The sequence below is a fragment of the Branchiostoma belcheri genome, unplaced genomic scaffold, assembly GCF_001625305.1.
Source record: "Branchiostoma belcheri isolate BF01 breed outbred unplaced genomic scaffold, Haploidv18h27 scaffold84, whole genome shotgun sequence".
Taxonomy (NCBI): domain Eukaryota; kingdom Metazoa; phylum Chordata; class Leptocardii; order Amphioxiformes; family Branchiostomatidae; genus Branchiostoma; species Branchiostoma belcheri.
Genome location: NW_017804509.1, coordinates 953,963 through 964,954, shown reverse-complemented (window position 1 = coordinate 964,954; position 10,992 = coordinate 953,963). Strand labels below are relative to the sequence as shown.

The following is a 10,992-nucleotide window of genomic DNA, read 5'->3' as shown; positions in this document are numbered from 1 at the left end:
TCTACATATTAAAATTTCAATTTATCCAGTTTGAAAAGATTCCACTGCTTTATTACTTTAACAGTTTTGGCCGTGTTTCTGACGAAGGCCTGAGCTGTTTGGGCTGAGTTTCTGCAGAGTTGTAGGGCCCTGCATCCTGGAAGGGGGCAGGCGATTCGCTGCCTACAGTTTTGGGCCTGGTGGTACTGCTTACTGATTGGCTGTTGTAGGTGCTGACTCCTGATTGGCTGTTGTAGGTGCTGACTCCTGATTGGCTGTTGTAGGTGCTGCCTCCTGATTGGCTGTTGTAAGTGCTGACTCCTGATTGGCTGTTGTAGGTGCTGCCTCCTGATTGGCTGTTGTAGGTGCTGCCTCCTGATTGACTGTTGTAGGTACTGCCTCCTGATTGGCTGTTGTAGGTGCCCCGGGGTGCTAGCGACGGTGGTTGGTTGTAGTATGATGCAGGTTGGTTGTAGTACGGTGGCGAGAGTTGTTGGCTGTACCACTCCCCACCGCCGAGTGCTGTAACAGGGTTGTACTGAGGCTGTAGCTGTGGACAGGTAGGAAATGGTGGTGATGCCATGCCGGCTGTGGCACCCCCCCTGTTGGCAGATGGATCAGGACTGGTGCCCCCCCTGTTGGCATATCCTGGTGGAGTTGTGGCACCCCCCCTGTACATTGCTGCAGGAGGGGGGGTTGTTCCCCCTGTAGCCCCCCCAGCAGACCCCCCCTGAGTGGTACTGCTGAGCACCTGGTTGTTCCTGTTGCCCACCTGACAGTTGGTGAGAGGGGAGCCGTGGAAGTTGTAGGTGTAGAAGTAAGACTTGTTGTTGACCAGCGGATACCGGCTCTGGGTTTCCGCATCAGGATTCGCCGTGCCTGCAGAAGACAGAAGTCAAGAACGGTTACACCTTGCTTTGTCCTAGGCATGTTACTTAGAACTTATAGCTGCAACAACCTTACAATTATGGATATCCATGATGTGAAGTAAAACAAAACATGATACCCACCTACTGGATAGACAAGTGCGCGGGGGACAGGTTTTTCACAGGCTTCACAGTACGCAGTCTGGCCTTGGTCACTGCAAACAGAAACACAGAATGTCAACGAAGGTTGTAATACACAATCACTCACACTCACTCACTATCCGTGTGAAATGTAAAATACACTGACAATATATCAAGAGAATGGATTAAAATTCTCTTAGTGAGAAGTCAGGCATTTCAGATCCAACTTCATTTGATCCGTCATGCTCAATCACAGGTATAAAAGATTGTAGCAGCAGCTTATCTAAAATGTCTGTCTTCAGATATAGAGCCTATCCATTCCCTTGATCTATAATTTGCATGACAAAAATTCAGATAACGTCTCAAATATTGTATTGCAGTGTTGCTTTTCGCCCAATCTTCTTTCAATAAATGTGAATAATTAATAATAAAAACAGATTTACATAATGTCTCACAGGCACTGGACAGAGAAAATGCAGCTGCTTTAAGGCATTGTATTCCAGTTTGAATGAATTCCCTTCATACTCCTGTCCATGATGTTGTTATGATTAAAATGTGCACAAACCTCTCGAGGTTGACTGGAAGGGGAACTTCGAACATCTCGGCATCGCCTGGCTCGCAGTCAGGGCAGAGGGAGAACATGTCGATGTTTACGCCTGGCCACAAACTCAGGAGCGACTGGGCCACACCCAGCACACGTAACACAGGGTCCCACAACATCTCACGGCAGCTCTCAGGGTCTGTGTGGTAATAAACAAACAAATAAACAAACAAACAAACAACACCCAGCACACGTAACACAGGGTCCCATAGACAAAACAAATTAAAATGATGAATACCAGCAATTTATGCTTGCACCAGAATCTGATGATGATGAAGACAAAGTGCATCTGCAGAAAATTACTCTGAAACTTGTTTCCTGCAGCAAACTTCAGCACTAGCCTCCGCCAGGCCTTTCTACGGGAATACGGATTGTAGAATTCGAAAGAAAAGAGAGTAAAATTGGCCAAGGGAGTCCGGCCGCGGGAGGTTGGTGCTTTCCCTCCGAAGCCTGTCAAACCTACAAGGCGGCCAAACTAACCCGGCAAATATTCTCCTATATATAGCCAGCGTAGTTAGTCTGGTAGAGACTAATACCAGCACGATGATGATACCACAGCAATTTCTGACATACCGGACTTGTTGCCCCTGGCAACCATCTCGATGGTGGGGTCATTCCAGATGCCCTGCAGGTCGTTGACCGTGCTGTCGCCGTGCTGACCTCGGTGTTTCCTGATGACGCTGCTGACGTTGTTCTGGGCGAGTTTCGCAGAGTTCCTCCACAGCCGCAGCCCCGGACTCAGCTGGTGCAGACACACGCACAGACGCTCGAAAAACCCGTACGGGACCTCCGGGAAAAACGTCAGGCCAACCCTGACAAAAACAAACAAATACATGGTTTTTAACATTGTTCCAATGTATATATTGTATTATTGATTGTTCGATATTGTATTATGTGTATTATAATTGTAATGTATTATTGTAATGTTTGGGAGGACAACTAGCAAAGGTGTATATTCACCTGTTTTGTCCTCCCATCCAGTTGTCTGGAAAATTCTAATAAATAAATAAATAAGTAAATAAACAAATTGACAGCTGGTGAATTTCCTTAAACAGGTCACATTCCTGTATGTTTTCTGCCGATGCAGTCCTGTATTGTGCTTAAAGTTAACTTTGTGTGATGGAAACTGTACCTGATCTGCTCCTGTTCAGGCGGGCAAGGGTCGAACCATTCCTCTGCGGGGAGGGAGTCGTGCAGGTAGCAGGGGAACAGATACAGGGTGCTTCTCCTCAGCTGGTCTGGGGTCGGTTGGGCCTGAGAGAAGGAACAAGACATTGGCTTAATTATGCACAATTCTGCACAGTTCAGTTTGTACACTGTAAACCCACAAACAAGTAAACCACTAGCTCACTCAATTACAGACTCATACAGATGTATTCGAATATCGGAGAGTACCTTGTTGCCGGGCGGAGTCCATGGCGACCCGGGATGGAACTCGGTAGCGTCTGGGTTCAGCGCGTCCGGTTCAGCTGGCGTGTGGGTGAAGCACAACTGGAACTGTGGTGGGAGACACACATTCTGAACTCTGGTGGGAGACACATTCTGAACTCTGGTGGGAGACACATTCTGAACTCTGGTGGGAGACACATTCTGAACTCTGGTGGGAGACACATTCTCATACTTACTCAAGACTATTTCAGACTTTTTAAGTGAGCACTCTTAAAAAAATTATACGAACTGAGGTATGTAGTTGGAGGTCAGACTCTTGCTAAAGTAATTTTTGTAGTTAGAGATCGGACTCTTGCCCCACCTGTTCAAGGACATCCACCAGAAGCTTCTCATCTTCTTCAACGTTTAGCATCTCGTTGAGTTTCGCTTTCTTCCACAGGATACTCAAGATTCTGTGGTCCAGAAGGGCTTTCCTCGTGAACTTCTTCAGCTGCACCTGAAGGCAGAGTTGAAACAACAAAACATTAAAGCAGCAGCAGCTGTCATGTTGACTCTTGATGAAGAGCTTTAAGTTTGTTCTGTCATGAACTTGTGGAGAAACATGTGATAAACTGAAACTGCAAATCACAATCAGGAATCTTCGGAAAGCTTATTCGTAACTGTTTACAGTAACATATTTTGTGCGACACGTCCATTTTTCTTCCCTATGACACATTAGGAATGTTTAATCTTTATGTATGGTAATTTGATGAAGATTAAACATTCCTAATGTGTCATAGTGCCATAATGTATGATAATTTGATACACGTATCTCTGCTCAATGACTGTTCATTGTCAACATCTACCTTAAACTTCGCTGCAGTCATCCCTTCATCCCCCATCTGGTCCTTCGTGATGCTGGACAGCTCCTCCTGGAGTCTGTCTCGAATCACCACCTGCAAAAGTGTAGAGCAACTCTTCTTACTGACATGTAGGACTAAACCTAAAGAGATATCTCTATAATATCAGTTGCGACAATGAATTAAATGGCATTGCATATCATTCAAGCCTTAGTATATATTGTACAATGTTGCAGTATGAAACTTTTGATTAAGTTACATAAAGAAGTAGGCAGCATGTCAATGTTGATAGCCACTATGATAATCATAGTTGCCAGGAAAGACATTAATCTTTAGCATAAATTTCAGCTGTGACACTAAATTTAGATGTCTATCATTCAAGCCTTACAAAAAATAGTCATAATATATTATACAATATTGCAGAATAAGACTTCATGATATGATTCTCTACAACTTGGTTCTTGTAGTCTTCGTTCCCATAAAATTGTTTATAGACAATGATGATTATCTATCATAGTTGCCACTTCTGATTTGCATTTTCCTGAATGAAAATTTTAAAGTCTTAAAAGCAACAGTTGTTATTAATGCTTTACATACCTTGAAGACAGACACGAGAGCTGCAGGATCCTTGAAGACGTAAGTCTTGAGACAGTCGATCTCACTGTACCAGATGAGCAGCCCAAGGCCGTGCAGGTACCCCAGGATGACCTTGGCCTCCTCAGAGGTTGTGACCTTTGTACCATGCAGGATTTCCTCCACAGCATCGTCAATGGAGATCACACCAGGTCCTGCAGAGGGCAGTGGGAAAAGGTAAGGCCACTCCAATTTAATTATTTGATTCTCGGATTTGCCTGCTTCATTTTTTGCTGATTTTGCCGAAAAAAGGGATGTAGGTTCTGAGTCAACTCAAAAATGCTCATATTTTGGTATAAGAAAGCTCCTTGCCTTCCTAGTTGTTTCAGGGTATCCATCTATCAATATTTGTTTGATAAAAGGTTAAAATTCATTGTCTGAATTACAAAGTTACTAGCCTGGTACATTGTACATGTATGTTGACCTCATGGCACCTACATGTATCGGCATGTATCGGGCTATCAGAGGATGCCTATAGGTCTGTTTTTATTTTGCCCTCAGGCTGTTGCTTTATATTTTTTCTGAAAGAATCTGAGAACCAACAAATCAAATTGGTGTGGCCTTAACAGTGGGCTGTTAGATCACTGCGTCTAGGGCAGAGGTATTGGAAGGCAGACCCCATCTCTCGTCTTTTACCTCCCCAACCGAAGTCAGGTACCAAATTCAGCACCAAGGACAGGGCCCTTTAGGTAAAGGTTATCCTGTAGCCTTTTTCAGGCCATAGGGGCAGTGGGTTGCTATACACTGTACACGGTATAGGAAGGCAGAGCGCATCCCTCTCCTTCCACTGCCTTTTACCTCCCCAACCGAAGTCAGGTACCCATTTTACACCCGGGTGGAGTGAGGAAAGTCTATTATGTAAAGAGCCTTTCCTTTCACAACATCTAGCCAGGAGTGCAAAGAATTGAACCTGTCTCCTCACAGTCACCTCATGGCACTCAGCTACTCAACACCAATATGAAATACAATCATGTACATTTATGTAGTGCAATAATGAAGTACAATGTGCACACCATTTTCCTTTTCAGCCGGCTTCATGAGATCCTCCACTTGTCTCCAGGTCGCTGGGATCTTGCGCCGAGCCTGGCGGGAAACAAACCAGTCAGAAATGAGCGTCCACACTGCAGTCTCACTAGACCTCAACTCTATTCTTTATTTACCAACATGCAAACATTAACAATCTCACACAGTAGCCTGAATGGTGTTATGTACAATGTGTACATTATATTACGTAAGAAAAACACTGCTCGCCAGTTCCCAATTTTACAGGGTAATGTGTGTATTTATTTGTTATACCTCTTAACTCTTGTTCTGAAATATCTTTTTTATGTATCCAGAGACACCTAAAAATCAGTGAGTTAACCTTCTCCCTGCTGCCTGACAATAAGTAATAGGGAATGGCTGGCCGAATGGTTACATCAGTGTGCTGAAGGGTAGAAAGCTAACCTGTTGGAGGTGCTTCTGTGCGAGTTCGGCCACCGTCCGCCTGAAGTCGGTAAATCCTTCCAGTCCCTTCGAGCTGAGGGCAATTCCTTCCTGTACCTGGAGAGAAAGTTACTTTTTTAGCCCTAAAATTTAAGAAAAAGCCTTTCAATTTAAAATTTCCTTTACTGATTCAACAAAAGTGAATCAGAAACCATGCATCCATTCCTAGACATGTACTGCATTAGCAGTGGAGACTGGATGATGTGTAGGAAGATCATCACAATGGATATGGAAGGCCAAAACCCACAAGGGTGTCCATTAAAGAGTTGGATGGACAACAAAAGGGAGGACTTCCTCTACCTAAACCTTCATAACATCAACCCACAGTACAGAGGCAAATGGCGGGCTGCCATCAAGCCTCAGCATTGTAAAGTGTTGAACTTTTTTCAAGCACAAGGGTTACACAGAGATAAAATTTTCAACGACCGCTGTCGCCTTCATCAGGATAAACACAGATGAACTTTCATGATGAGCCTCAGCATCAGAGTGCAAGCACGTCTAACCCTGGGAAGTCGGGGAACAACAGACACTAAACCAGAAAGTGAGTGAGTGAGAGTGAGACTGACTTGGAGTTGGAGTCCCTGTTTCTCCTCCAGGTTAGTCAGCAGGTGCATCAGCACACCTGTGTCCGTCCCGCCCGAGGGCTGGTCCAGCCTCCTCTTCAGCTGGGCTATGTGTCGCTTAACCGTCTTCAACCTGGGCAGGCCAGCAGAACACAGGTTTATTTATTTGTTTATTTATTGTTTATTTATTTATCTATTTTGTTTATTGACCAAAAAACAGGTTTTTTAAACTCAAGATTTTAGCACAGATTGACATAACAGGTGACTGTCACCTCTTCAAGATGACAACCCCGAGACCAGACTGTGAGGTTTGAACCACTCACACCGGGAAGGTCCCCTGCCCTTTGCGATAAGTGTGGTGGGTTCTTTAACGTGCGTGGGGTGTGGCTCTCCCCACAAAATAATTTGACTTCCTTCACTGAACGTACCTCTGCTCTTGCTCCTTCTTAATCTTGTGAAAGATCTCATCCAGCTTCTCTTGAGCATCTTCAGGAGTTATCTTGTCCAGATGTGTCCCAACCGGGAGGACGGTGGCATCGGGAACCCTCATCGCGATGTTGTCGATCCACACCCCGACTTCCCGTCTGTACGAGTCTTCATCATTCAGCCTGCAAAAATAAATATGTAGTTAACTCACCTGACCTGTATATCACCTACAAACACCTGACTATACACCTATCACCTGTACACATTTATCACCAGTACACACCTGTCTATCTACTACAGCACCTGTACACACCTGTCCATACATGTCTATCACCTGTACTCACCTGTATCTTTCCAGGTTGACCACCAGCAGCACCAGAGCATCCTTGGTGATGAAGACAGGGTGAGTGACCAGGTAGTCCTGCTGTCCTGCGAAGTCCCACGTCAGGAAGGTGACGTCCCCCTCCGTGATGTCATGCCTGTCAATGCCGTGGGTTCGGTTCTGGATGTCCACTAAGTAAGGCTGTCCTGTCTTCAGGGACATGCAGAGGCTGGTCTTTCCTGCACCTGCACAAGTCAGGCAGTAGTAGGATTTAGGCTCAGCTAACAGTAACAGTCTTTATATTAATTAGTTTACAACAAAGGCATTTTACTTAACCTTCAGGACTTTCCCAACAATAGGACCCAGGGAAAACCTCCCAAAGACCGGGTTGTGAAAGAAACAGCAGAGTCCGGGGCCCTGGACTGTGCCACATGGAGAAACCTATCGGAGTGGAGCAAGGGGTCAGCAGGCATAGACAAGAGACATTATTAGTATGTTTAGTCTGAGGACTTCCGATAGACATGTTCAACTGATATGGGTATACTGCATTCTGAAAGTCCTGTCTCACAGATAACTCACCTGTATCTCCCAGCAGCATGAGCTTGATACGCAAGTCCTCGATCACATCTTCTGTCTTCAGGGACTGGCAGTACTGTTTGATCGCTGCAACACCTGAGAGAAGATGGTTGGAACAACGTGACATTAATTCTTTGTAGGCCATAAAAGAAGATAATGTACATAAGCCAAAAAGTCCAACATAATTGTTATTTGGGAACATGAACACCACGTGAACCTACATGACATCAACCCTCAGGATACTGAGACAAGTGGCGGGCTGCCATCAAGCCTCAGCACCAGTGTGCAAGCATGTCTAACCCTTGGAAGCCGGGGAACAACAGACGACAAACCGGATAGTGAGTGAGAGAGTGAGTGAAATGAAAAGACAGAAAAAGTACCTTGGATGCAGACTTCCTGAGGAGGCTCCGACAAGGGGTTGTCCTCTGCCTGGAAGAGTTCCAGTGGTTTGTCAAAAAACTCCAGGGGAACCTCGGTGATCTTGTTGGCTGAGATACAGACTTGCCTGATGCTGGGCAGCTGCAGGAGTTGTGGAGGGAAGGAGGAGAACTTGTTACTGGAGATCTTCAGATACTCCAGATTCTCCAGCTGTGCCAGGTCCTCAGGCAGAGACTTCAGCTTGTTGGAGCCGATCCGAAGGTTCTTCAGCTTCGGGAGACGCGGAAACACACCTGAAGGAACGCAAAAAACAACAACAGTTAATCAGTTACTGGATATGATTTTGGAAACGGTCAGATGTTTCAGGTAGTACCTTTCGTTAGTGACACTGGAGAGTTTTCAGAAAAGGTTTATATTTATTTATTCATTGAAATGTATTTGTTTATATGCAAATAAGTAAAGACAAATTTTGAAAGTCCAAAAGGAAACAAAAGTTATACTTATCTAGACAAGGATAATGCAAATTAGTCAAGAAGCTCCAGTTGTTTCAGAACAGGAGCCGAAAGAACTGGCACTTGGGACTTGGCGCTCAAGTTAAATGCTGTCTGTCCTTGGGGCTGGGAGCGCCAAGTTCCAAGTGCCATCTTCTGGAAGATGCAGAAACACACCTGAAGGAATCTCCTCCACCTGGTTCACCGAGAACCGAAGAACCTCAAGGTCATGGAATTCCTTAATCTCATCCGGAAACTTCCTGAAGTCGTTGTTTCCAAGATCCAGATTCTTGATCTTCTTCAGCTGGGTGAACTCTGGTGTGAGTTTTCTCAGTTTGTTCCGATCCAGTTTGACATCAGTAACCTGCAGGTGAAAGAAATAAAAATGAAATGAACTTGAAGTCTTGTTCAACTGTAATTTATACTACTATAGAAGCCTCCTTCGCAGTCTTGTTGGGCGTCGGCATTATTTTTTTCTGTATTAAAGCGACGCGAGTAATATGCTGCCGCGAGGGACAATTTGCTGCGGAGGGAGTTTTTGCTGCGGAGAGAAGGATTCGCGCTCCAACAACGAAAGCATGAATCCGAAAGCAAAATAACTATACATTAAAAAGAGGGTACATGTTAGACAACTTAACATACAAATACAAGTATGTACAAGTTGTATTTGTACAAACAAAAAATGTACAAGTTTTGAAACTCAACTCGCCGCTGCATGATTTGAAGAGATCTGGAATAAACCCACCTGTGAGAAGATGCTGATGCCAGCAGGTATCTTCTTCATCCTGTTGACGGACAGGTGCAGCTGAGACACCTTCTCGGTCCTCGAGTCGCTCCTTAAGAAGTCTGGGAAGCAGGGCGGGTCCTTACTCTTCATGGTCAGGCTGTAGGTTCCGTCGGTCAGAGGCTTCCACTCAAAACTGCAGTCTGGAAACTCCAGCTTCTCCACTGAGTTCATGTCATCCCTGTAGAACTCAGCATCTCTCCAGTAGGCCTGCCCATTCTGGAACAGTTTCTCCTTCATCTTAACCAGTTTCTTGTTTGCCATCACCTTCTAGACTTTTCTCTGGACCTGGAACAAATTTTAACAAATGTATATTAAAACTAGCCTGAAGGTTAAACATTTGCAAAGCAAACGTATAATGTTTACCTTCGCATATGGTCTGCTCTTAAACATTCATATATATGGTCAGACCTCCTTCTATAAAATTGCAACATGATGTAACCCAACACTAGTTACCATGGTGACAGATTTCTGGTTTGGGTTATTGACCTTTTATTTTGTTTGGAGAAGAAGAGAAAGAAGAAACAGAGCAAAAGCAAAATGTTTTCCTTCTGCGAAGGTAAACCTAACTGTTACAGAAAAATTAGATGATCCTCGGTCAAGTTACTTAGCATTTCTTTTGTCCTGGTTTCGTTCTACAAACAAAAATTGTGTTTGCCACATGAAAGGTGAAAGTTCACCATGTTGTCAGCGTGAAGAAATCTTTCTAGTGATTATAAAACATGGAGGCTCATCTGATGTATGGGAATAAAAATAATCACTCCCAGCTAACTGCCTGTAGCAGTCTTGTAGGCTTTTTAGTCCCAGTTTTAATCCCAGAACCGTGCCCTTGTGAGCACTAAAAAATGCGGAACTAACACCTTCCTGTACTTAACTAGTATATCATCATAAGATTAAGAATCGACATGTCACTATAAAGTATAGCATCATGGTGTGTGTTGCAAATAATCCTACCTAGACCACACAATTGAGGCAGTTAAGTATCTTCCCACCTTCTCTTTAACGCCAAAGAAGCGAAGTTTTTTACCTTGTCAGAAGTGATGACGTCACCCAGGTAAGCCTCCCCGCGGACGGACTCCCTTGGACAATTTTACTCTTTTTTTGCCGAATTCTACGATCCGTATTCCCGTAGAAAGGCGAAGAAAGGCCTGGTGGAGGCTAGGCAAAAGTCTCAAACGTCTCACGGAGCTTGTGGAGAAGAAAATACCGCACTAAGGGTACCGAAGTCGGAAGTAACGTCCTCACTGGCCGCCCAGTGCAGAACTCGCGGGGAAAGTGGCGTCGGCACTCGGGGCCCTGAGCGGAAGGAAACTCCGCACAGGGATTCTATAGTGCTGAACGGCTTTCCAGTGCTGAAGCTTCGTCTCAGAACTGGAAATCCCGAGCTGAATCTTGTCTATAAGCACTCATTCTTCAGTGCTAAACGGCGGAGAAGCGGAGAAAAGGAGAGAAAACGGATTCAGGAACAGCCGACACCTGTAAACTTCCAGGTTCCAGACTGTTCTGAGCTGTACCGAAA

General features: G+C 44.8%; 1 protein-coding gene across 1 annotated transcript in view; it reads right to left on the bottom strand.

Moving 5' to 3' along the window:
• Window positions 1–10,962, bottom strand: part of LOC109486951 (malignant fibrous histiocytoma-amplified sequence 1 homolog) — an 11,715-nt gene extending 753 nt beyond the window's left edge. The window contains exons 1-19 of the mRNA XM_019790865.1: window positions 10,501–10,962; window positions 9,435–9,761; window positions 8,867–9,053; window positions 8,201–8,491; window positions 7,824–7,916; window positions 7,267–7,489; window positions 6,925–7,104; window positions 6,500–6,629; window positions 5,895–5,990; window positions 5,462–5,531; window positions 4,413–4,603; window positions 3,822–3,911; window positions 3,338–3,472; window positions 2,983–3,084; window positions 2,720–2,841; window positions 2,161–2,399; window positions 1,552–1,726; window positions 990–1,060; window positions 211–858 (exon numbers count right to left, since the gene is read on the bottom strand). Coding sequence (XP_019646424.1) covers window positions 211–858; window positions 990–1,060; window positions 1,552–1,726; window positions 2,161–2,399; window positions 2,720–2,841; window positions 2,983–3,084; window positions 3,338–3,472; window positions 3,822–3,911; window positions 4,413–4,603; window positions 5,462–5,531; window positions 5,895–5,990; window positions 6,500–6,629; window positions 6,925–7,104; window positions 7,267–7,489; window positions 7,824–7,916; window positions 8,201–8,491; window positions 8,867–9,053; window positions 9,435–9,737 — 3,346 coding nt within the window. The 5' untranslated portion in view covers window positions 9,738–9,761; window positions 10,501–10,962. The remainder of the gene's footprint in view (window positions 1–210; window positions 859–989; window positions 1,061–1,551; window positions 1,727–2,160; window positions 2,400–2,719; window positions 2,842–2,982; window positions 3,085–3,337; window positions 3,473–3,821; window positions 3,912–4,412; window positions 4,604–5,461; window positions 5,532–5,894; window positions 5,991–6,499; window positions 6,630–6,924; window positions 7,105–7,266; window positions 7,490–7,823; window positions 7,917–8,200; window positions 8,492–8,866; window positions 9,054–9,434; window positions 9,762–10,500) is intronic.
• Between the last annotated feature and the right edge of the window lie 30 nt (window positions 10,963–10,992).